Source organism: Pezoporus flaviventris, unplaced genomic scaffold (assembly GCF_033815535.1).
Source record: "Pezoporus flaviventris isolate CSIRO_AGI_PZ_B2104156 unplaced genomic scaffold, CSIRO_AGI_Pfla_v1 ptg000007l, whole genome shotgun sequence".
Lineage (NCBI taxonomy): Eukaryota > Metazoa > Chordata > Aves > Psittaciformes > Psittacidae > Pezoporus > Pezoporus flaviventris.
Genome location: NW_026892555.1, coordinates 55,687,220 through 55,714,838, shown reverse-complemented (window position 1 = coordinate 55,714,838; position 27,619 = coordinate 55,687,220). Strand labels below are relative to the sequence as shown.

Here is a 27,619-nt window from a genome sequence, read left to right as displayed (position 1 = left end):
GCTATTTATTTATATTTTAATTGAAAATTTGAATGCAACAAGAATAGCTGCTGAGGAACTATTTTCCCTTTTTAATGATGAATTTTAGAGCATGCCATTTGCTCCTGTAAATTTTCAGGACTGCTTGGTAATATAACTGGTATGTTAAAAGCTTTTTTTTTAAAAAAAGAAAAGTCTTATATTTTGTAATTTATACAAGAAGACAACAAGCACAATCTATTTTATTTTTCCTTAAGGTACTTCAGTTATACAGGTAACAGCTACAGACGGTGATGATCCTTCTTATGGGAATAGTGCCCGTCTACTTTACAGTCTCATTCAGGGACAGCCTTATTTCTCTGTGGAGCCAAAAACAGGTACTAAAAATGATCTTGCAACTTGAAAACATTACTAAAATAACATAAAATGGATGCAAAAATGTCTTCATTTCAACACAAACATCAACTGATACTACCTTACATTTATGCATCTTTGTATAGGTCGCATATTTAGAAACAAATCAATTCTTTCTCTGAAATTCTCTCTGTCTGAAGAAGTAACAATTTATTTAGAAAATTATCTTGCTAAGGAAATGAGCTGGACTCTGAGTACCTCATCCAGCAAATGGACCTACAAAAAATTCTGGATTAACAGCTTTATGAGTCATTATGTGACATTCTGTTGTGGTTTAAGCCCAGCCGGCAACCCAGAACCACTCACCCGCTAGCTCACTCTCCCCCTTCCTGCTGAACCCAGGATAATTCCTATCTTTCCTGCTAAAGAAACCACAAATATGTGACATCCCTCCAAAAATCCTGATTTCTGGTTGTCCTGGGTTAAGCAGTAGCAGTCATTTTTCTCCTTCTTAGTAGCTGCTGCAGTGCTGTGGTTTTGACTTTTGGCCTGGGAACAACACTGATAACACCCATGGTTTTTGTTGCTCCTAAATAATGTTTACTCTGACCAAGGACTTTCTGAGTCTAATGCTCTGCCAGGGAGGAGGAGAAGCCGGGAGGAAGCAGAGACAGGACACCTGACCCAAACTAGCCTAAGAGGCATTCTATACCACAGCACATCACGCCCACTATATAAACTGGGGGCAGTTACCCAGAAGGGCTAGATGACTGCTCGGGTCAGGGTGGGTATAGGTTGGTAGGTGGTGTGTGGTTGTGTTTTCTCCCCTTATCATTTCTCTTATCATTATCATTATTGGCGGTAGCAGTAGTGATTTGTGTTACACTTTAGTTACTGGACTGCTCTTATCTCAACCCATGGGAGTTACATTCTTCTGATTCTCCTCCCATCCCTCCAGGAGTGAGGGAAGGAAGGTGGGGGGGAATGAGCAAGCAGCTGCTTGGCTCTGATTTACCAGTTGGGCTTAAACCATTACACTGGTGAAGAAAGATGGTTATGTATGATGGAGGAGATATATGTTATGTTTTACTCCCTATGTCTCAAAGTATGCAGAATGTATCTGTCATACATCATAGATGTTACCATGAATACTAATTCTCAATATTAGGACAGTGTACTGTGCATGTCAATTAATAACTGCATCAAATGATGCATTTTATACCCATAATATATGGTCGGATACTGGGAAAAAAATGGGACTATTATTTGTTGCTATATTATACTTTTTGATTTTAGGGGTCATCAGAATGGCTTCACAAATGGATAGAGAAACAAAAGATCAATATTTGGTCATCATCCAAGCTAAAGATATGGTTGGGCAAGCAGGGTCATTTTCAGCAACAGCCACTGTTACCATCAACCTCTCTGACATCAATGACAATCCACCTAAATTTCAACAGCGTGAGTATAGGCTACTTGAAATAGTTGAAGTCTTGAGGAAATTTAGACGTACTATAACTCTGTTAAGTTCATTGGAAGGTCTGTGCTTTGACTTCAGCATATAGATTTAAATAAAAATAGAATGAATTCCATACAAAGCTCAAAAAAGAAATTGAAACCTATCATTACAAAGGACCTCAGGCCTGCTGTTTTTATCAGTAGGCTTTGGAGATAAATGACTTACTAAACTGCTTTCCATACAATTTACTTTATATAAGCCTAAAATCTGGGCTACAGGATATTTAGTACTATTTTACCTCACCTTCTTTCTTTTTCTCCTTTTCTTCATTCTTTTCCAACAGATACTGTAAAATTTTTGGCAAATTAGTTGACCTTCTCTGCTAGCTCTGCTATCAGGAAGAACTAGTGAAACGCAGTAGGGAAGTGCAGCCCTCCCCTCTTCTTTCATCCTGTTGGTTCATAAAATCATAGAATAGAATCACAGCTTTCCAACCCTTGGGTTGGAAATGATCCTTAAAGGTATGCCAAGCCATCTTCAGTGAACAGGAACATTTTCAACCACACCAGGTTGCTCAGAGCTTTGTCCAGACCAACTTTTAGTGTTTCGAGCGATGGAGCATCTACCACCTCTGTGGGTGACTTGTTCCAATGTTTCACCATTCTCATTGTGAAATATGTCTTGGCTTTACCCAAATTTCTGAGATCCTTAGGCCATCATAGCTACAGCACATATTAATCATGGCAGTTCACTAAACTGTGCTGGTATTTATTTCTTTAGGACTCTATTATATGAGTGTCTCTGAAGAGGCTCCTGTGGGCACTACTGTAGGCAAAGTCTTCGCAGAAGACAGTGACATAGGGGAGAATGCAGCCATGAGCTATTCCATTGAAGGAGATATTTCAGATGTTTTTGACATCATTACTAACAATAAGACTCAAGAAGGTATCATCTTATTGAAAAAGGTAAGATCTCAGAAACCTTCTAAAAAATCCCTGAAGAGTGGAATGACTCTCCTCAAACAATCTGGATGTTTAAAACAGGTTTATTTTTTTGCATTCTACTGTATGTTTCTTCAGCCTTTGTGATTTGGTTAGGATATTGGCGGAATAAAAAGAAAAATGTTTTTCTTTCTGTTTACTTTTTTTGACTCATTACTGCTGAATACAATAGTGACAAAGTACCTTAATGTTATTCCTATCTGTGCATTAGTATATTCCCATTGTGAGAAAATGTACTTCTGTGCACCATCTGTAAAATCTTTATAAATAAGTTGTGCACAATATTTCCCCACTTCGAACACCTTTTGTTAAACTTTGTTTTTCTTAGGGGTGTCATTCTACAGAAAGACTTGTTTTAGTGTTGCTTAACTGTAACATTAAAGCCAGCCTACATATGAAAGCAAAAAAAAAAAAGGCATAATACAGTTTAATTTTAAAGTGGTTTTAACCGAACAAAAATATCGTAGTAGTAACTCCTTTTGTAAAATTTGCAAAAGAAGGGTAGCACTTTTTTGTTTTTAATATCACACCACTTCCTGAACAGTATTTAATTCAAATATGAAACAAAAACCCAGTTCTATTTCTCTCTTTCTTTCTTAACAGAGAGTGGATTATGAAAGTAAGAGGAGATACAATATTGGAGTAAAAGTTGTAAACAGGTACATTGATGACCGTTTTCTGAAAGAAGGACCGTTTGAAGACAAAACTATTGTCAAAATTAATGTGGAAGATGCTGATGAACCTCCAGTTTTCACCATGGAGAATTATGTGATGGAGATTGCTGAAGGGTCTGCGAGTGGTTCACTGGTGGGAGTTGTAACTGCTAGAGATCCAGATGATGATGATTCCCCAATCAGGTACCCAACTTAAATATGAACAGGCCTCAAACATAAATGCAGTTGTGATTTTCAAAGGCTAGTTCTGTTCCTGACCTTGGTTCATAGGCTGCACCAAAAGGAACATGACCAACAGGTTGAAGGAGGTGATCCTGCCCCTCTACTCTGCTCTTGTGAGACCTCACCTGGAGTATTGTGTATAGTTCTGGTGTCCTCAACATAAAAAGGACATGGAACTGTTGGAACAAGTCCAGAGAAGGGCCACGAGGATGATCAGGGGACTGGAGCACCTCCTGTATGAAGATAAGCTAAGATAGTTGTGGCTGTTCAGCCTGGAGAAGAAAAGGCTGCATCGAGACCTCATAGCAGCCTTCCAGTATCTGAAGGGGGCCTATAGGGATGCTGGGGAGGGACTCTTCATTAGAGACTGTAGTGACAGGACAAGGGGTAATGGGTTAAAACTTAATAGGGGAAGTTTAGATTGGATATAAGGAGGAAATTCTTTCCTGTTAGGGTGGTGAGGCACTGGAATAGGTTGCCCAGGAAGGTCGTGAATGCTCCGTCCCTGGCAGTGTTCAAGACCAGGTTGGACAAGGCCTTGGGTGACATGGTTTAGTGTGAGGTGTCCCTGCCCATGGCAGGGGAGTTGGAACTAGATGATCTAAAGGTCCTTTCCAACCCTAACCATTCTCTGATTCTACGATTCTATGCTTTCATTGTGATAGTCTAGGTTATTCTAGGTGTCACGGTTTAACCCCAGTAGGCTTCTAAGGACAGCACAGCTGCATGTTCACTCCCCACACTGGGATGCAGGAGACAATCATAAGGGTAGGAGTGTGAAAACTTATAGGTTGAGATAAAGACAGCTTAATAATAATAATAATAACAGCAACAACAAGAAACAACGATAACAACAAAAGGGAAAAGAACAGCTACAAGACCTCAAGGAAAACTAGTGATAGAAAAAAGTCCCAAACAACTGCTTACCATCAGGTGGCCAATACCCAGCCCCTCCCAGTTTTTTTGCTGAGCACGATGTCATTAGTAAGGGATATCCTTTTGTTCAGTTGGGGTCTGCTGTCCCAGTTGTGTCCCTTCCCAGCTTCTTGTGCACACCTAGCCTGCTTGATGGTGGGGTGGCATGAGAAACAGAAAATACATTGGCACTGTGTAAGAAATGCTCAGCAATAATCAAAACATCCCTGTGTTATCAACACTGGTTTTGTCACAAATGAAAAACACAGCCTTATCCAAGCTACTATGAAGAAAATTAACTCTATCCCATCCAAAACCAGTACAATAGGTTAAATCCTGACCCTTAGCCAGAAATCTATATAAATGAACTTTGTACATTATTCCAATCAGTTTGAGACAGAACAATATTTTAGACAGTGGCCTGGAAGAGGCCCCCAGGGTTTTTAATTTTGCAAAATAATTTTGCTGTCTCTTGAGGGAGAAAGCAGGTCATTAACCTTTAATATGGAGTTTATAATTACAACAAATTCTTGAGTTGCATGATGTCACTATGTAGTGTGCAATTTTGATAAGATAGGATACAGGGACAAATGGATGAGCCACAAAATAATTTATGGTGTGTAGGTTCCTAATAAAAAAAATATATATGTTGAACAGAGCCTTGGCCGACATGGTCTACTGCAAGGCATCCCTGCTGATGGCAGAGGGGCTGGAACTAGACAGTCTTAAAGGCCTTTACAACCCTAATCATTTTATGATTCTATGATGTTATGATTCTATGTGTGTGCATATATATATGTATGTATCTATAAGTATGGTTTCAGAGGTTTAGTCAATGAAAGGTCATTTGTTATGATTTTACATTCATTTACTATTATTAAGTAAACTGGCAATAGATTAAATGAGAATAAATAAAAATATACATATACTTCTTTTTTTTTAAAAAAAAAGAGCTTTTTCTGTGGTTTCTTTAGATGACTGAAACAGCTCCTGTGAAACATGCAACCATAGTGCAATCTATGACTTCTTAGCTTGAAATATTTGATGGAATTTGCTACAAAGTGAATATGCCTGCATAGTCTCAAAACAGCAATGCATACGTTGCATCACTGAGTTTCTTTAAAATAGAGTATGTCATTTCTAATATAAAAATATGTTTATTGGGTGAAATGGCATGTATATGAATCTAATTTTTAAATCATTGCCATCAGAAACGACAGCAGTTGCTTATAATATAGAAAGCAGCTGTGTTGCCTTGTGGATTTCAGTTCTCAAAGTGAAAAAAATATATGCAACAAAAACTCACTACATCAATAATAAAATATAACTAAAAATATCCAACACTGATTTTCGAAACTTATCTATCAAGAATCAGTTTGCAATTAAAAAAAAAAAAGAAAACACAAACAAACAAACAAAACAAAACAAAACCGAATATGAGAAAACCATAAACAAGCTTTGGGTAGAGATGATGAAGAATACTCACATAAAAAAAAAAAAAAAAAAAATTGTAAATCCCTAAAATAGAAGATTATAAATGTCAAATCTTTGGGTTAAATAAGAACTTTCGCTGACTGTTTTTGTGTTGATTCCTTGATTTACCCTTCTATTGATTTTCAAAACAGACAAAATGTAACTATAAATAATAAGTTAGAGAGTCATCCAACCTCTGGCATATAATTGGAGTTGCAGTCCTAAATGCCAAGAGGAGAAAGAAAGACTTTGTCAAGCACAGCTAAAGGTACAATATGAGAGGGAATTGCAAAGTGGAATGGTAAAAACTTTTCAACTCTTCAAACAGGTTTTATTTCCATGAAATAGACTCTACTAGGAACTGTGACATATGATCTTCTTTTTGTATGGCATGAAAAATACTAGTAAATACCCTTTCCATTTGAACCAATGTCTTTGGTGTCTTTTTCAGTCCATCTCTGGCCTGTGACCAGTGGTTAGACTTTAACAATTTGAATGGTATGTATGTATGCATGTGTGCATGTGCATGTCCACATATGGACATAGCATCCAGTGCCTTTTCAGTGAAGACTCAGGAACACTGGACTCATTTGAAATCATCTCTTGTATTACGATTTTGTACTCTGTCTAGGTGTCACCTCATTACAGATAGTTGTCTGTCTTTATCATTCCCTTGGCATCAGAGCATGTCAGCAATGATAAAATAGGTTTGCCATTATACCGCCACTTAGCTGTTAGTGTTATTCATTTCACAAGTGACACTTTCGCTGTTTCTTTTCAACGAAGTCATTCACCTGCTGCGAGCTTGACTTAGAAGTAAAAATGAATAATGCATTTCAGATTCAGTTCACATTAATATAGATCTGAGACATATTTAGTTATATAAAAAGAAGAGCTTTGATCTTGGCAGCAGTGAATTTTAAATGTTTATAAGTGTACGTTTTTCATGATCTGAGTTGTTACAGCACACATTTATATGTATATATGCACAGCTCTCTTTTCTCAGCTGACAATAACTTTCTATGTCCTTGCTCCTGATGGAACATTTCAGTATTAGGGAATCTCTTTACTTTTTTTGGTGCAGGTACTCTATTGTCCATGGCATGCATTTAAAAAGATTGTTCAGCATCAATGAACACAATGGAACAATCATTACAACTAAACCTCTGGACCGAGAGGTAACTTCTTGGCACAATATAACTGTTACAGCCACAGAAACAAGTGAGTAAGAAATTTAAGGAATACAGTGGTTTATAAACTGTGAACTGTAATTATCCCCTGAATATGCCTTCTTTTAAGTGGAGAATACATGCTTCTTTCTCATTACAGTACATTAAGGAGCATTATTAAAATAATTTGTTAAATCAAAGTTGGCTGCATTTGAGCTCTTTTCATAAAAGATGACCTTATTAAAAAACAAAAAAAAAAAAAAGGAAAATTGTAATAAGATTGAGACTGTAATGCTTTCAAGTTATACTGAGGCATATGAATTGCTTCTGCAGTGCAAGATCTTATGTTAAATTAGACCCTGGTTAATTTCACACCAGATCTTTTACTAGTGTGAAATTAGCTAGGATCTAATTTAACACCAATCAGAAACCTGTGGGTCTAAATAATTGTGAATGTAAGGTCCAAACCAGCTAGACTTCTATTCAATGACAATTAAAACTGTGAAGCATCCTTTATATAGATTTCACCTGTCAAGTTTTTCTTAAAGTCAAATGCAAATAGATGCTGTTTGTAGTTTTAGTGATCTGATTGCATTAACTCTGAGACAACAATCTAGAAAATGAACAACTACTGGTTTATAAGGCAGTTTAACATGTTTATTTGGATATTATTTGAAAACTAATCACATCCATCTTCAGGAAGGGGAGAAAACTTATGAAACTAGAGCCCAATCAATAAATCGGACAGGTTCTGCCAAATAGTTTTATCATGGTTTTTAATCCCAAATTTCAATTAAATTTTATTTATTACTAAGACTACTTTGAACACATACTTATAAATTGTTCCTAATTGTTCCTATAAAGGAGCATTCCCTGTTTATATGTAGAATATTACAGATAGAAGTTTAATATAGGAAGTTCAATAGCTGTTTTCATTGAAGTCTTTTATTGTTTTTAGGAATCAATAGCATTATCATCTTTTTCAGCTTCTCTGTGAATTTTTAAGCACGAATGTATTTTACTTCTCATGTTGTTGGGCAGCTGGCAGGTGTTTGTAAAATTGATCTCTGGCATATTTTTGTCATTTCTTGAATAGTGCTATGGAAACACAGCAGGATGACTTTGATCTGGACTATTCTGTTTAGTTAAACAATAAAATAGAAAAGACCTAAATGTTACAAATTAATAACTGTCTCCTGCAGCAAAAGAAAGTGAGTCTTTCACAGTAATGAAAGTTATTGTAGAGAAACCAAGCCCTCATTATCTTCATGTTTTTATTCATTATTTCTTTAATGATGATAAGGTCACTGTCTATAATACTATATTCAAAAGCATAGAAGTTAGGTCACCTTGGTAGGGGCATAACTGAAATGATTTATATTGTGAATAGCCTTTTATTCCTATAACTATATACTGTTTATGCAACATTTTGTGGATGACTTTGTTCCACTGAAACCAAATCTTCCCTAATTTCAACTGAAGGAGTCACTCTGCTTCACCTAAAATCATCATTAAATATTTATCAGACACTGATTCCAAGAGTGTGGGGTTTTTTTTGTAATGTGTTGCTTCCTCTCAAAAAAACAGGAATTTTTTCCTGTGATTTCAGGAAAATTTAAAACTTCCATACTGTTATCTTCCAACAGCAATGTGAGAAATGCCCTTCCTCATCATTCAATTATATGCTGAGGAAAAAAAAAAAAGCCCCAAATAACTGAAGCCAAAACAAAACAAAACAAAGACAAAAGAATAACCACATGATAACTGATATATAGTAAGGAAGTAGAAATGAGACTATAACCAAACATAAATAAAAAAGGTTTATTTGGTAAAACAGATGTGAATGGCAGCTTTAGGCTGAAAGGTGATATATAAATGTTTGTGCAAACAAATGGTAGGCTTTAAAGCCAATATAGTATCCATTAATCTTATGAACAAGCAATGCAGGAAGACACCAAGGTAGCTGAGTCCTTCCCATGTCACTTTGTCTATGACTGAAACCACCAAAGGTATTCCCTGCCTCCTAATAAGTGTTACAAAATTTTCTTCTCAATCCCAGTCCAGCCAAATATCTGCCCTAGATATCTGTTTCTGAATTAAGTAAAAGAGGTTGATTAAGTCCTGTGCTCTGTATTATTTTGAAAAGGGATGTGTACCACTTTTTGTGTTTTATTAAAAAAATAAGCCAAGCATTGTTTCATTGCCTATCATCTTATTATGGATGTTGGGATTCAACAAGAGAAATGTCATCCCACAGAGAAGTATTTTTGAGATGACTCAGGCAGATCATAAGCTTTAGTAAATTAGCACGGCTCTTATGATTGCACGTGAGGAATAGAAATGTGAAACTGCTGAGTAGCTAGCCCTTTATCTCTGTGGTAGTTGCTTTTGCTGCCATTTCCTTTGGCAAAAGACTCAAAGCTATCAACACAGATTCCATAAGATCCAAGAAAACAAATGTTTGCCCCAAGCAGCTAGTGAATTATACATTAAAAAAGCCAAGTAGGAACCAACCAAACCCATACAGTTTGAAGTGAGACAGAAAGGAATAAATGTTGCAGTGAAGCTTCTTGCCTACTAGAGTAATAAATTACATCTTGGGGAAGGCAGACATTTCTCAGTGCTATGCCATGTAAATGAGGATTTGATGTGCTGACAGGAAAAAGGATTTCTGAAAAGTATTCAGTATAGAATCATGGAATTATTTAGGTTGGACAAAACCTTTAAGATCATAGAGTCCAACCATTAACCATTGTTGCCCTTCTCTGGACCCACTCCAGCAACTCAGTATCTCTTCTAGTGAGGCATCCAGAACTGAACACAGTTGGAGGTGTAGCCTCACTAGTACTAAGTACAAGGGGATGATCACTTCCCCAGTCCTGCTGGCCACACTAGTTCTGATATAAGATGGGACAATATTGACCTTCTTGGCCATCTGGACACACTGATAGCTCATGTTCAGGCTGCTGTCTATCAACACCTCCAGATCCTTTTCTGCCAAACAGCTTTTCAGCCATTCTTCCCTAAGCCTGTAACTTTGCATAGGGTTGCTGTAACCCAGATGCAGGACGCAGCTCTTTGCCCTGTTGAACCTCACACCACGGGCCACAGCCCATCAATCCAGCCTGTCCAGATCCCTCTGTAGAGCCTTCCTACCCTCCAGCAGATCAACACTCCCTCCAGCTTGGTGTTGTCTTTAAACTTATTGAGGGTGCACTAGGTCCTTTTGTCCAGATCATTGATAAAGATATTAAAGAGAACTGGCCCCAAAACTGAGCCCTGGGGAACACCAGTTGCAACCAGCCACCAGCTGGGCTTAAATCCATTCACCACAACTCTTTGGGCCTGGTCATCCAGCAAGATTTTACCCAGCAAAGAATATGTCTGTCCAAAACGTGCAACCAGTTTGTCCAGGAGAGTGATGGACCTCCATGTCTTCCTTCCCTGGGTATTAGGTGACATATTTCTAAGCATTTTTGTTACATAAACAAGTAAGTTTATGTTTAAGTAAGATGCCCTATGTTTAAGTAAGGCACCCTAGTCTATACTCAACTCCTGCACCATGAAACTAGTAAAGTTAAGCTTTTAATTGTCTGAGGTACTTAGAGCACTACACCCTGTGTAAATGCAGTACTTGCAGGAAAAAAGTGCCTTATATTAGCAGTTTATTTTTGTTTACATAAAAGAATAAGCCATATTGACATAGATTTTATATCTAAAGCCACATTAATAAACTATACTTGGATAACAGAAGCAGTACAGCTTTCATAATACAAAATATCTAATAATTAAACCTGCTATGTAAATAATACTTTGAGCAAAAACAAAAGCTGAGCTTATTAAGTCAGTCAGCATGGCAATTTCTCCATGTGCAGCAGTGGCAGAAATATTTTTAAAGCATGTGAATTCTGGTGAAACCTTCTCCCAATGCTTCAAAATTACAAAATAGTAAAAAAGAAGAGTGACAGAATACATTTAAGAATTGTAAAATTTTCTAACGTCCACATTACTTTAAAATATGAAGTAAATTATTTGTGACTTTTGATTTCTTTTTTTAACCTTTAGGAAATCCTGAAAAAATTTCAGAAGCAAATGTGTATATCCAAGTTCTTGACATTAATGATCATGCACCGGAATTCCCTAAATATTATGAAACGTTTGTTTGTGAAAATGCAGTTTCTGGCCAGGTAAGTGTGAAGGAGTTAACCATCAGTTTCTTCATTACAATAAAGATTTGTTCTGTGATGCTACTATTCAGTATTGATCATTTCAGTACTGCACATACAGACCGTATTTTGTCTGTTTCCAAAGTTAGTTCTGTTTATACATGTATAGTTTGCAATTTTAATTTCAGAAGACTGACGTTAACTTTTCCCACTTTAAAACAAAATCATCACATCCTGTCTGCCTGCAAAAACAGGTAATAGAGCAGTACAGACAGAAAACTCTGAAAAAACAAACAAACAAAAAAGCATAAGACACAGATTTGCTTCCAGTTAGTGTCACAGGTGTAAAACCTCGGCCTAGTATTTTCAGCAACAGCATAACATAGTCTGGAAGAACCAAACTAAGACTAGTTTCATACCAGATACTCGTTTATTGTGAATTGATGTTTCATTTATAGCCCATGTAACAGCTTCACTAGCTGTCAGCTTAAGAGATTGTTGTATTAAGCATCCTTCCCTGTAGGATTTTTCCATTTCCTACTCATCAGCATGGGAATGCTGTAACATCAGTCAGTTGCCTCAACCTCCCCCTAGATACACTGTTGACTCCAACAGTCGTTTGTTTTTTTGGGGGGGGTTGGTTGTTGTTTTTTTTGTTTGTTTTGTTTTGTTTTGGGGGGTAGAGGGTTTTTGTTTTGTTTGTTTGTTTTATTTGTATTTTTTATTTTAAAGCTACAAAATGAAAAACGAAAAAAGCAACAGGAAAAAGCTATAGACAGAAAAATGCATGTTTTTTCATGACATGCTTTAGCATTACTTGGACATATCAAAAAGTCCTTTGGGGGTATCTGTGATGGCTAATTTCAAATGTTTTACTATGTTTTGATTTCTGAATCACAAAGCCTCTCTTTTTACTGCAGCTTGGTTTACTTTGACTTTAGTCTGCAGTTAAATAAAGCTTTCCCTGTTGCTAAAGTAATTTCTTCATGGATTTTTGCATCTGCTCATGCTTTTGTATAAGCAGTTGATTTGTTCATTCTGCATTTGGTAATTTTCACTCTGCAAAAGCGACCTCTTGTTCAGAGGTCCTTGGAACAAGACATTTCTTTTGGACTTTGGGTAACTCATTGACAAATCAAGCACAGGCATTAAAGCAAATGCTGCTTCATGTTCCTTGTCTTTAAGACACCATGAATTAAATATGGAAGCTTATAAAATGAATATTTGTAACCCATGTTTTGGACTTGCCTATAATATAAAAAACCCAGGAGATTTATTTCCCAAAGTTTTTATTATTTTGTCATTGCTCACTAACAAATAGCATCTGTGTGCAAACCCATTATTTGTTACTTTTCAATAATAATTAAGTATTTGTATTCTGTGTATTTTGAGAATCACTGGAAAAAATGGCACTGTGAAAAGTAGCAATAATAATAATAGTAGTAGTAATAATAATAATAATAGTAATAGTAATAATAATAATAGTAATAATAATAATAATCTCTTTGAGCATAAGATACAGAATTCTGCCTCTTTAACATTGTTTAACATTATCATTGAGCATGATAATTTTCCCCATTTTACAGACAGGTAAAATGTCAATCTAATTTATTTATTCCTTTTTTAATTGCTATAGCTTTTTGAAAGTCATAAGCATCTTTAGTTTAGCTTTTAGAGAACAAAACAAGAATGCTAAATAATCTTATTAACAAGTGATCTTAGGAAGAACATCAGGAAATTGTTACTGAAATACATAATCATCACAGTCAGAGTTTATGATTTTTTTCAATGTTTATGATTTGAAACAGAATTGATGATAGTTTATCTCCTTCAGTGCTATTATTTTTCTTTTTATTTTTTACTCACAGAAAAAAGATTCTTTATTATTATACCCAAAACAAAAAGGATTATATTTCAGTCTGTGGGACTATAATCTGAAATTTGACAATAAAAATGGATGTAAAGAAGATAGATAGATGGGTTTTGGCATAATTTTAAATCTACTCATCATGTTTATTAGAAATTTTGAATGAATTTTTCACTATCCATTTCATGTTAAAGTTCTGTACTGTCCTATAATCGAAAAGTCAGCTGTGTACTAACCACAGCTAAAGTTTTATTTTGAATATTTCAAAACCACTTTCACTTCACTACCAGTATTAAATACACTATTTTCAAAATTACTTGAACATGAAAGTTCCTATGTAAAATAGACTTCTATCCTAGTTCAGCTATAGCTAGTAACAGAACAAGTAGAATCATAGAATCATAGAATAGATAGGATTGGAAAGGACCTTAAGATCATCAAGTTCCAAACCCCCTGCCGTGGGCAGGGACACCTCACGCTAAATCATATCACCCAAGGCCTCGTTCAACCTGGTCCTCCACCAGGGACGGAGCATTCACAACCTCCCTGGGCAACCTATTCCAGTGCCTTACCACCCTAACAGGAAAGAATTTCCTCCTTATATCCAATCTAAACTTCCCCTGTTTCAGTTTTAACCCATTACCTCTTATCCTATCACTACAGTCTCTAATGAAGAGTCCCTCCCCAGCATTCCTATAGGCCCCCTTCAGATACTGGAAGGCTGCTATTAGGTCTCCACGCCTTCTCTTCTCCAAGCTCAACAGCCCCAGCTTCCTCAGCCTGTCTTCATACGGGAGGTGCTCCAGCCCCATGATCATTCTCGTGGCCCTCCTCTGGACTTGTTCCAACAGTTCCATGTCCTTTTTATGTTGAGGACACCAGAACTGCACACAATACTCCAGGTGAGGTCTCACGAGAGCAGAGTAGAGGGGCAGCATCACCTCATTCTACCTCCTGGTCACGCTACTTTTGATGCAGCTCAGGATACAGTTGGCTTTCTGGGCTGCAAGCGCACACTGCCGGCTCATGTTCATTTTCTCATCAACCAACATCCCCAAGTCCTTCTCCGCAGGGCTGCTCTGCATCTCTTCTCTGCCCAACCTGTAGCTGTGTCTGGGATTGCTCCAACTCAGGTGTAGGACCTTGCACTTGGCATGGTTAAACTTCATGAGGTTGGCATCAGCCCACCTCACAAGTATGTCAAGGTCCCTCTGGATGGCATTCCTTCCCTCCAGCGTATCAACCGAACCACAGAGCTTGGTGTCATCGGCAAACTTGTTTAGGGCGCACTCAATCCCACTGTCCATGTCAGTGACGAAGATGTAGAACAAGACCAGTCCCAACTCCGATCCCTGAGGGACACCACTTTTTACTGGTCTCCAGCCGGATATTGAGCCATTGATGACAACTCTTTTTGTGCGGCCATCCAGCCAGTTCTTTATCCACCAAGTGGTCCATCCATCAAATTGATGTCTTTTCAATTTAGAGACAAGGATGTCATGTGGGATAGAACAATATTAAAAAGACATCTGAACCCCTGATAACCTTTTGATCAGATCTTTTGACTTTATAAATGTAGGCATGGTAAGTGATCACCACAATGAGGTATTAATTCTTTATAGTTATCCTTTGGGTGTGTGTACGGTAACTACAAACTGTTGAATTCTAGAGGAAACGTTCGGTAAAAATAGCCAGAACATAAAATGGACCAAATTTGTCCCAAAGGTGACAGTAGAGACATCTCAGCAAAAATGGGTTTGACCCAGAAAGCTTAAATACCAAGGCATTAATAAATTAACTAAGCCTAAAAGTGAAGCTTGAAAGTTCAACATAAACTACATCAAATATCTTTTATGCATAAGCAGGCTGACCCTCCAGAACGTACGCATTTATATGCATGGTAATTTCGCCCTTTTATGGATATTGGTCTTTCTTCATATCATGCAGTAAATAGATTTCAGCTGAAGACAAGCTGTACTGAACACATCTACATTCTGAATTACTGCTGTCTTCTCTAATGCATATTTGTTCTGGCAATTTTAAGTTCCTGCAATTTGGAGATCACATATAAAGTGACTTTGATGTTCCAGCTTGCTTAGTGATTTTTATTAGATCCAAAGAAGTGACTGTATATGCAGAGCACTTTGAATTAAAGAAAAGAAAAAAAAACAGATTTATTTATTCAGTTCTTGGCACATAATAAAAGAATCAGGAGTTACAGTGCAAGTGAAGAGTACTTGTTTGATATTACTTTTTAACATAATGAAATGTTGACATGAGAAAAGGGGAAATCTTTAAGCAAATTCTAGGGGTTTATATTTAATGTTAAAAATGAGCAGTTAGCCGAAACAGATCCTTCCTAGCAAATCATGATATAAAATTATTTTTGTTAGCAGAAAAGAGAAAGGGATAGGTTAGTAAACCGAGGTTTATTATTTCCTTTTGTTTTGTTTTTTTTTTTATCATTTAAAAAACTGATCTTATTAGTAGTGATAAGAAAATGTAAAGTTAAAAGGAAAAAGAAACAACAACAATGAGGACACTAGTTAGAGTATAAAACCATAGCCAAGCTGTGAAAACACCATATATTCCAGCAGGCCCTTACCCTAAACTACACCTGTAGATGAAATGAATGTAACGTCTGACATTCTGAAACAGTGGGAAGAGTGGCATATGGAAAATTCCTCTTTCTGCTTTATATGGACCATGATTCAACAACATTATCTCATGGTAGACTGGAACAGGTGGGAAGAGTTTATCAGCATATACAAGCATAAAAAGGCACCTCAGCGTCATGATGCCATGGTATAAATCAGAACACATGGCATGAGCTTTGTAATTATTATTCCTTTGCTGAGATCTGCATCATTTTAGTTACAGTTGAGAAGAAACTCTTCACAGTAGACCGAGAGAAATCAGATCAATATTATGCCAATTTGCTTTAAGTAAAAGAAAATTGGTAACCATCAAAAAGACAGCCTTGGTCTTGAGGTGGAAGGTCTACCTAGAAAATGCAGCTAGTGACTATAGTGGACTATAGTCTTTTACCTACACTAAACTCTGATATTCATTAAACATTATTGAGCAATGACAAAGAACCTACTACTTAAAAAGGCTCTGTCAGTTTGAAGAAAACCAGTTCTTTACTTCCCAAACAGGTGGATGATCAGATCTCTTACATCCTATAAACTACAACAGAGATGCTCTTGAAGGACACAGAAGAAAGCAAAACAAAAGAAACTAGAGAGGTATCAAATCTGTTCCTACTTCCATCTGTTTAATGGGAATGCTAAGACTATATTTGGATATGGAAACACAAAGGACCCCAAATTATACACTCTACCATCAAAATTAACGCTAGTGATGGCTGTGCAGATGGACATCTCCATAATTAAAAGTCAGTGAGACCACTTGGAATTGAGGAAATTGATTTTCAGTGTATTTTCATCGACTATCAAGCTGACATCTACTCAATACCTTGTTATTTGTAAAACAAATAACACGCAGCTATACATTCAGTCCAGAAGTGTTTACACAAAATCAATGGGAGATCAGAGTTGTTACTGGTATCTTAGGCTCCTTCACTAATGATATTTATTAGTTGAAAGTGACCACTAATCAGATGGATGACGAAGATGAGTATAACCGGCCACATCTTTTTGTGATCTTTGATCAAAGTAACCCTTGCTGTTCCCAGCAGTGATCTCAGTGTATTTAGAAAGAAATAGTAAATGAGACCCACCTCTATGAACTTAAATCAGTTTTTCAAGAAAAATCAAGTTAATGAATCTGAATTTTAAAGAAACGTATATTTTCAAATGGACTGCTGGATTATTAAAGCTCCTAGATTAATGAGATTTGAAATAAGAGATTTTACAGTAATTAAATTTCAGCATAGTCAATACAACAACTGATAAAACCTTGCAAAGGCAACACATCATTCATTCTATTTTCTTTGTTTGCACATTAAATGTAGGGTATTTTTAAACCTTGACTCACAAACAGTAAATGCAGTTCTTCAGTCTGTGATGCCTGCTTCCCTGGTGAAAGGCCAAAGCCTCATAGTTTATACGTGAAAAAGCCTAGGAAAGCAGGAAAAAAAAAAAAATCCCTTCTCTCTGGGTGACTTTTTCTTTATAGTCAGCAAAATCAGAGCTGTCTATTGCTCTCTGAATATTTCATAGACTCATCTGGGTTTTGCTGAATCTTAGTGGAAGTGATATAATGAAAAATAAACAATAAGGGTTTGCCCTGTTCTTATGTTCCAGATATTCTCCTGCTTGTAAGGTGAATCCTTAAAGGCATGTGAGTATGTCTAGAATAATCTCAAGTCTTAGGTTTGTGTTGACTAACAGCATAGTACAGATCATAAAAAAGGGAAGTGGGTGATTCTTTCATCTAGCCAGATACTCCTCAGAATTTTAGTGATTGGATTAGATATACATAGAATTTATGGATGCATATACCTTCTGTATGTAATCTAGTGAAAGTTACTAATGAAATAAAATGGTAACTGTCACAACTGTAATAATTTTATGATATTCAAACATGAGAGGCTCCTAAAAATATACTTTTTAAAGACATTGTTACTATCTGATTGAATAACTATTAATGTGAATGAAAACTAGAAGTTTAATTAATGCTTCTGGTTTGGTTTGGTTTGTTCCTTTGGTAAGTGAGTAGGTAATTCTTCTCTACCAAGTAACTCAACTGGAAACAAAGCAAAACAAATAAAATTAAATGTGGCTAATATGTCTGTGTTGATTGCTGTATTACTCTTCATCTTCAGTCTAGCCTGACACACTGAATTGTATGGACAGACATACATAGCTTTTTCTCAGCTACAGCCTTGGAGAGGTTACCAGAAAATTATTAACAAAGGCCAATAAAGTTTAGTTGGGGGTTTGTTTGTTTTGTAGGTTTGGCTTGTTGTGTTTGTTTTTTTTTTCTTTTTTAATTTGTGAGGTATATGTCAGAATATTATCATGAAAATGTGCCATTGTTCAGGTTTTAGACTGGCTATGTAGCTCCCTTCTGCTGATCGTATTGAACATGTTCTGGGAAATATAACCCCTTAGAAAAAATTAAGCCCATAGTTTACTATCAAGGTAATATTAGTGTTCAGTTATGGCTTTTCACTGATTTCTTGATCTGCATGCCTATACATGCATTTGTATTGCTTTAGTAATTTTTTTTTTTTTTTTCCTCTGAGGAAAGGGAAAAAAATTTCCTCAAGACGCTTTATCGTTTTTACATTGGCACCAGGCACATGCCTGATCACTCCTCTGATTAGTGGCAATAAAAAAAATCTCAAGCGTCCTCACTTTTCCACAGAATGAAAACACAAACTTGAAGTAAATTTCATATAAAAAGGGAACAGCACTAAGAATACAAAGCTTCTGGGATGCAAGACACATTTTACACTCTGCTGTGATGATTTCATCAAACTTAGCTTGCTTGAAAAGAAAAAGAATATGTGCTGAAGTCTTAGATCTCTGAAAAAATGGTTTAATCAGGAAAGACTTTTCAAAGACACATAGAAAGCTATAGCCACTTCCACTGACTGACTGGTTTGCTTTTAGAGCACTGCTTCTAGCATTCATATGCTTTCGGGTTTGGGTAAAGTTGAGGCTCCAAGTCTTTTGGTTGTAAATATCTACAAGACACAGATAATTGGTAAAATAGAGTCAAGTTCAAATTGGGCAGTAGCTTTTTTGAAAGTTGGTGGTCTTGCCTCAGTTTGCATTCTTTCTGATCAGCAAGGATACTGACTTATTAATCTATGTTGATGGTTAGGTCATTTAATATTTATTGATAAAAATAACATAAGCTCCCTTTAAGCAGAAATATTTCTGTTAACTGTAATGTGGTTGTTTATGGACATGAAAGATATTATTTTGAATCATAACTGTTGGGTTTTATTTTATCTTGCAGTGACTAACTGATTTGACATATTTGTAAATGAAGGTTATTTTGCTATCTTGTAAAAAAGCAGTCAAGAAGTTCCATAATCAAGATGTTATAATATTCAGAATGAACAATTCAGCAGATGAATTTATCACCCTATCTCACTTACTGGAACTATAATACATCAGTTGAATGATGTCAATATATTTGGGGGCTAGAAGGAAATAGGTTTTGTATAGAGGGATTTGTTCAAATGTAGAACTATATACTTTTCACCTTGGAAAAAAAAAAGGACAAAACACTGAATATATAATTACTTTTTCATTAATGGAAATGGTCTTTTTATCCAGAAAATCTTTTACATTTTCTCAAGATTTTAATGCCTGCCTCTCTCAAATAGATGAAAACTCAAAGCAGAGCATTTGCAGAATGCAAGTCTCAATAGCCTGTTTGGGCATAGAAGGCATATATTTGTGAGTGCATACCATGCACTCAATGCATATGCACAGATCACTTCTCTGGCATTAACAGTTTAACATACCTGTCATGTACTTTTATTGTTTTAAAAGACAAGTAAATACTTTTATTCTTAAATAATTTTATCTGTTTCCAGCTACTTCAGAGCATCAGTGCAGTGGATCAAGATGACTCAGCAGAAGGTCACCATTTTAACTTCTCATTGGCTCAGGAGGTCACAAACAACTCACTTTTTACTGTCAAAGATAATCAAGGTAGCGTCATTCATGTAGCTCTTTAAGGCCTTCCTAAAGAAGACCATGCTTCTAGTGGTCCTCACATCACTAGTTTTATAATCTCTACTTAATAGAAATTGTCATTATAAATTATAAACATTACAAAACAATAAATCAATAGTACCAAACAGTTTAGTTTCCTTTTTCAGATGAGTAACACAAAAAGTCAGCTTTATTTCAAAGAAAGAAAAAATTTTGAGATGAAAAATACATTGGCATTCCTTAAAATTAATTTTCTTAGTGTTGCATGTGGTGGAAAATACCAGCTTTCTAGATAAATTATCTATTTGTCCAAGAAACAACGTTGACAGAAAGAGATCGCTGTTAGTATGTCTGTTAATTCACCACTTCATCAAGACCAAAATTCTAAAAACAAATAAGAATGGAATATTATTTCCTCATACATTTTAAACTGCATATGCTGATTACTGATGACATCATATGAATGTATTCTGTATATATTTTAATATTATTCAGAACCAATAGGATTGGGACTGTTCTTAAAAGAGTGGTAAAGAGACGTATCAAGCAAAACCAGTCTGCAGTGAAGAGTGCTATATGTGATGAAAATTCAGGGAAGATGAACACTTAAAGTCAGTCTACTGAGACTACAAAGACGAGCTTCTTCAGCCTCAGCTGAAGTACACATTGTTCTTACTGACTTCATTAATTATTTGAACATTCTAGTTAGGTGAATAAATCAATGGAAAAAAGTTTTTGAAAGTTCAGACTATATTAAATGGTGAGCCACTCTCAATATTGTCAAAGTTAGTCAATGTATTAATATGTATTTCAATTCCCAGCTTCACTAACTTCTTAGTGCCAAGAAGAGATTATATTAAGGTCAAATTGTGTACAAGCCGCAAGCCTTTTCCATCTTTGCTCATTCTGCGCAAAGCCTGAGCAGAGCCACATATAAGGCCATATATCCAATTCCTTTTGGTGGCTATTGATGGGGGAAAATTATCTTTTAAAATATGGTATCAACAGCTTTCAATCTCCCTTGTTCCACTGCGTTTCTTACAAATAACAACATGAATTAAGATAGTCCTAGGCAAAAGGAAAACTGACTCTACAGATCTGGAGCATTTTATCTTACAGTTACTTTCTGAGCTATGACAGAAACCTAGAAGAACTTAAATGTGAGGGGTTAGCTTTAGTAGACTTTTTTTATAAATGCATTATTTATATAATGGTAGAAATACTTTTTCAATTTTCTATGTACGTGTCTGCACACATGCAGTAATTCACCATTTCATGATAAAACAGTTCTGACATGTAAATATTTACAGATTCTACTTTCTATTATACATATAGGGTTAATTTGTTTTAAACAGGCTAAGTTTCAGATCTGAGTTGATATGCAAGAGAAACTGAACTTAGCATTTCTTGTACAGAACTGATATCTAAAAACTAATAGATATAAAGCAAGATAAAAACCTCTGCTAACTTTTCACTAATTTAGATGGTAGGAGCTCAGCTAGTTCCAATTCTTGAGTCAGGGAAGGAAATAAAATACTAAATTAGTGGATTTTTTTCTTGCTTTCTCCTCTTTCCCTTGCCACCTGCTTGCTCTGTGTGCTGCCAGACACATTTTTGAAGCTTTTTGATTGGTAAACTGTCTATAATTTGTCTGTGAACTGCTGGATTGGTAGCAGCTGGTTATATGGAACCATTTTAAGAACCAATTAATTAGTCTGGGCAGGTGTCAGGTACTGAACACAGTAGGATTTTTTTTTTTAGCTCTGAACATTAAAATCAGCTCCTAGGTTAATTTTTTTATTGCCCCTGGAATACATGTGTCAAAATTAAAAGAAATTTATTCATGATTGACACAGAAAACCTACCACAGGTCAGTGCCTGGTTTACTTTTTTAGCTTTATGAAGATGTAGCTTTGGACAGCATCATTGTTTTTAAATAGGTCAGATTCCACTGGAGTTTTACAGTTGTTGTTAGAAAGTGACGAATGCATATAATGCATAATCATTTATCTTCTAGATAACACAGCTGGAATTTTCACAGCAAAAAGTGGCTTCAGGAGGCAAGAACAGTTTTTTTACTACTTGCCGATCTTAATTCTGGATAATGGAACCCCACCACTGACAAGCACAAATACTCTCACTGTTACTGTCTGTGACTGTGACACCAAAGTTAATACCTTCTACTGTCGATATGGAGCTTTCATGTACTCCATGGGTCTCAGCACTGAAGCTTTAGTTGCTGTTTTGGCTTGCATATTGATACTCCTAGGTATGTATGATTAAGACAAATTAATTTATTTCCTTCAACAGTGGGCTTAGTTAAGTGACAAAGATGTTCCCATTCCCTTTACTGGAAGGCAGGAAGTACTGTGCTATTTAGACAATATTTAGGTAAAAAAATGCAGTAAGGCAAATGTTTAATTTATATTCTGTTTTCTTAACTATAATTCTCTCTCCCCTCTCCCTTCCCCTCTCCCTTCCCCTCTCCCCCCTCCATTTGAATTCTAACACAATGTCCTTAAAGTTGCTTCTAATTGAGTAATGGTCCTACCTAGTCCTCCAGCATTGATAATAATAAAGATTTGAGAGTCCAAAATCCATGTTGTGCCCAAGTAAAGCTGAAGACAGCATTAAATAAGAAAATTGGCTAGTATAAGTATATATTATAAAGAAGTAGCAACCTACTCATTCTGCCTTAGGTATGCCAAATATAGAGCTGAGATCAATAAAAAATAATAAAGGAAAAATAGGATATTATACTCTCTAAATAAACTAAATAACTAAATAAACAAGCATGGAGTTTCTTTGTCAATTAGTACGGTCGCATCTCCAGATAACCTTTTCTCCAAATGTTGGACATCTTTTTCTTCTTAGGAGACACCATATTAACCTCCATTACATTTGGGACCTTGTGGATGTGTAAAGGGGGTTTGAGAGCAATTTAAATGCACAGGAGTTGTGCTTGTGCCTTTTCAAAGGGTTATGCATATCTGATAAATGATGCTTAAAAACCAGAGCAAGCTCCTAAGGCCCCCCTGCACTGCATGGGGCTATGGCTGTTACAAGGCATACTGAAGTGACAGCACTCAAGAAACTGCTTCTTCACCTGGAGAAGACTGCTATCACTGCTACAATGTACAATGCGTGTGCCTTTTCTTCAGTAAAAGGATATACCTGCAGCATTCAGTGACTGACACATTATAACAGCAGGCACACTGAACTAGTCATTCCCTAAACGTTAAATATCCATCCTGAAACTCTGTACGTGTCTGAGTTAGGGAGGCTAAGGTATGGTAGCTTCTGAAGCCAGGAAGGAAAGAGAAGGGATAGAGATGGGTAGATTGTTTGGTTTTTTTTCCAAGGCAAAATGACTGACCTTAGATAGTGATCATGGGCTTCAAGACCAAATTCAAGTTGATGCCAATAAAGATACAGAAAAAGACTTCTAAATCTCTGCTGTTTAATATGACAGACCCATATTATGCCATATAGCTGTATGCATCATAAAATGCCATATCCAAAAATGCCCCAAAACAACTGCAAGATTATGTAGTTATACATTATATAATATAACCTCTACTGCCTATAAATAACAGCGTGCAACAAGAATCATACATACCATCATTAACTACAAGAAAAAGATGAAGGTTGAAACTGAAGGTTTGCAGCTCTATTCCAATGCTGTATTTTGATCTGTCATAGTAACAACAGAAGATAAGAAAGTCAAGTCAAATAGAATTAATGGAATTATTTTGAGCATTTAGAAAGTTTTTTAAATCACAATATTATGAATTCTGTCCAGAGAGTTACAGCTTATTTTCCTTAGCATAAGAATAGAAACTGGCTCTAATTATTTCCTGTTGGTACCTTTGACCTCTTTACTGAATCTCTTGTTGATAACTCTCTGATATTTTTCCTAAAATGAAAGTCCATAATTTAGTCCCACAGTTAAATAAGTTACCCAGAAGCAGCATGCTTACCTGTTAATTATGAGTCAGCATCTTCCTACAGCTTTGAACTCTCAGGATAATGTGACAAGCAGGAAACTGCAGAAACAGCATGGCTTACAAAAAAATATATGTGTTTTTATTTATCCCTATGAGCACATTGAATATATACTGCAAAGATGAAAACAATGGAGGAGCAACTCATATTTATTCTGTCTAGATGTGAATACTTTTGGAAAGACGCTAGCCATTTTTTGACTGCATAGCAAAGTCCAGGAATGCACTGTTCTCCTTCCATCTCCTGGTTTCAAACAGAGAAACCAGGAACATACTTGTGAATTTCTAGTTTCTAGACTTGCCTGTACTGCCAGAGTTACCTTATTTAAATTTGAGCTTTCTTTGTCCCAGGCAATCTTCAGAAGCAGCACTGGAAAACAGTCCCCCTGACTGAAATCCTGCCTTAAACCTTGTAGTCAGTGTGAGCTTACAGGCAGGCCAGTGTGCATTTCAGGTTTTCTTTGATTGTTGCAGGGTATCTGAACCTGGTCACTTTGTGTTATGCACTAAAGGGACTGAGGATCAGGCAGACTATATCACTGCATTACACAGACCATCAGTGGAATTATTCATCAAGGGCTTCTAGGTTGCTTGCAGAGAGGTCCTTTCTCCAGCTGGAATAAACTCTTGGTGTCTACTGGGCCTATGGATATCACAAAAGTCAAAGCAGGGATATAGGTAAACATATTAATCAGAAAGAAACAAATAACTAACCTACTATACTCTTTACAGACACAAATATTTTAAATGCATTAAATCTTCCACAGTATTTTTGTAATTACTTAAAATTAGATAATAGGAGTTTCTATAGATAGTGGTTTTATAATGTTTCCCACTTATATCTGGAACCTAAAGTTTCAGATTTTTCCATTTTCCTGTATCATCATGCTTACCATTAGAAGAGTTCACCATGCAAAGGGGTTGAAGAGTTGAAACTATATCTTGTAAATATAGAATAGCACTGCAAAATTTTTGTTTCAAATGCTTTCAAGTTTTGTGTGAGTATATCACAACCAAATGAAATAGTATACAGTAAATATGCAGAAATAAAGTCCTACTTCAGGTATCGCATAGCCCTGTGTAAGGTAAAGTCCTGTCATTGTTGGTAATTGTATCATGTTATGTCCTGAGTAAAAAAATACAATCCACAAACTCCTTATTAAATAAAGCTGCATTCAAATTTAGTTAAAAACTGAAATAATTAATCTCTGTGGAAGTCACAGACTATTTCAAAGGATCATTCAGCTGAAAATGGAATGAGGTAAGATTAGGAAATAATGCATTAAAATGAGATTTTAAAAAAACTTTCATATAAGAGAGAAACAAGGTGCTCTGATTCATAGGCCTTGCAAGTAAGTACTGTTACAATGTCATGTAACATATAGTTTCCAAATATCCTAACCAGCATACCAAAAATAATTGAACAACACCCTGCATAGTCTATAGAATGGAATGAATCAATCAACTGAGGAGGATATCTTGCTTATTGCCTCAGTTTTCATTTGATCTCCCTAGGCTTTGATCTGAGACAGAGTGAGAGATTAAGAATTTAAATTTTGAATATTAAGTTGATATATTTTGTGAAAAACCAAGAGTTTCAAAAAATATAACCTATATTTACATCAGTTTCAAACTCATCTGTACCAAAAGAACTGTTCCATTTCATTTACCTATTTTATAAGTCCTTTTAGCTATTTTCCTAGCACATATTCTGCTCATCTTTAAACAATAAAATTCATAAAAATTACAGCTCTATAAATTTGTTAATATTTATAATATGTAATATGTATAATATGTTCATATGTAGGTTAGTGTATGATAGCAGTGATATTAAGAAACATTAAAATTTTTAATTCTTTCTAAGCACATTCAAAATTTCTGGGTCTATTTTCTGTTTATTTTTTCCATTGTGCTTTTTGGTTTTGCATTTTTTTTTTTTTTTTTGTCAGTGTTCTTTTTGGCCATTCTAGCCATAAGGCAGCAGAGGAAGAAGTCTCCCTTTTCAGAGAAAATTGAAGAAGTCAGAGAGAACATTGTCAGATATGACGATGAAGGAGGTGGCGAGGAGGACACAGAAGCCTTTGATATTTCAGCACTGAGGACCCGCACTGTCATTAGAACGCATAAACCTCGGAAGAAGGTTACCACAGAAATCCACAGCCTCTACAGACAGTCTCTGCAGGTTGGCCCTGGCAGTGCTATCTTCAGGCAATTCATCTCAGAGAAGCTTGAAGAAGCGAATACAGATCTCAGTGTTCCCCCATATGACTCACTTCAGACCTATGCATTTGAGGGGACTGGCTCTTTGGCAGGATCCCTCAGCTCTTTAGATTTGAACATGTCAGATGCAGATCAGAGTTATGACTACCTTAGAGAGTGGGGACCTCACTTTAAAAATCTTGCAGTCATGTATGCTTCCCATAGAAGTGTGGGGGATTAGTTACTCTTTCATTTGTTGCTTTGTTTTCCTAAATCTCAGCAACCAAAATAATAGTGGATTTTTAAAAAGAAGATCATCCCACATTTAAGCATGAAAATAAATGCCCAAATGTTCTTCCTGGAAAGTCTTGGATGTAGAGATCTTTTTGAAAATCACACCAGGCATCTCTTGAGGTGAGGGTATGGAGACTCACATTTGAAAATCTCAAGGCTATTTAGGTGACTGAATGTAAACTGTGCAGCTATCTAGATGGATATCTAGACTCCATTCTGGATACTGAAAAATAATGGACCCTGGAAGTGCAAAAGGAGTAGAAGCCATACATAGATATTGTAAATATTCTGTCATGCACAAGCTTTAAACTGTTTCCAAAGTTAAGACAGATTTTTGCTGTTGCACTTGAATATATTAACCAAAGTTAAACATGTGTATTTATATAATGCTTCATTATATAAATATAATTCTGTGAAAAAATAGACCCTAGATATTCTAACACCATTATCAGAATTGCTCACAGAATCGCCTATTGTTCTTAAGATGATAAAACTAAAACAAATGTGTTTTCCTATAGTGTAAAAATAAAGACCTATTACAACATCAGCAAGTGTTTGCTGCCATTTTAGTTTTAATGGAACTATTGCAAAATGCATAAACCAATACTTAATTTAGCAAATAAGATAGAAAAAACAAAACCAGTTCAAGTTAAAATCAATACTCAACCTAAATACTACAATCAACCACATTATATGTTACTGTACTTAGTAAAAAATGTTTTCAAAATACAGGCTTTTTTTCCTTTTACTAAGAGTTTAAAGGATGACAGATTTACCAGCACAGATTTACTTTTTATTATGGAATAAAAAATTATCTGCAGTAGCCAGTTTTATTATAACAATATTAAGAATCTTTAAAATGCTAAGCTGATAGTTATAAAACTTTATGTATAACTTTAGATAATAAGATAATAAAATGCCTTAATGTTAATCCACTTTTGAAAATGGCCATTCTGCAGGACTTAAATCTGACTTCAAAATTAATTTCCCACTGTATTTTTTCCAACCATTCCATAATGAATACAAAGCTGTCTCAGAATAATTCTTTACCCTTAATTATATTACAACCCAGCAGCAATTTTAGATCCAAGGTCATCAAATATGTTCAAAATTGTTTGCCCGGAAAAAGCAACCTCCCTATTTTTTATTTACCTCTCTTCCATGATGTACTTATTTTAAAGAAATTTCATCATGTAATCAAC

The 27,619-nt window shown here is 35.7% G+C and overlaps 1 protein-coding gene across 3 annotated transcripts in view; it reads left to right on the top strand.

Moving 5' to 3' along the window:
- The window catches only part of LOC133266998 (cadherin-19-like), a 116,059-nt gene extending 89,095 nt beyond the window's left edge, over positions 1 to 26,964 (top strand). For all 3 annotated transcript variants that reach the window (XM_061448862.1, XM_061448861.1, XM_061448863.1), the window contains exons 4-12: positions 237 to 356; positions 1,630 to 1,794; positions 2,573 to 2,757; positions 3,397 to 3,650; positions 7,162 to 7,298; positions 11,312 to 11,433; positions 19,800 to 19,917; positions 21,938 to 22,189; positions 25,874 to 26,964. In XM_061448862.1, coding sequence (XP_061304846.1) covers positions 237 to 356; positions 1,630 to 1,794; positions 2,573 to 2,757; positions 3,397 to 3,650; positions 7,162 to 7,298; positions 11,312 to 11,433; positions 19,800 to 19,917; positions 21,938 to 22,189; positions 25,874 to 26,364 — 1,844 coding nt within the window. In that variant the 3' untranslated portion in view covers positions 26,365 to 26,964. The remainder of the gene's footprint in view (positions 1 to 236; positions 357 to 1,629; positions 1,795 to 2,572; positions 2,758 to 3,396; positions 3,651 to 7,161; positions 7,299 to 11,311; positions 11,434 to 19,799; positions 19,918 to 21,937; positions 22,190 to 25,873) is intronic.
- Positions 26,965 to 27,619: the final 655 nt, after the last annotated feature.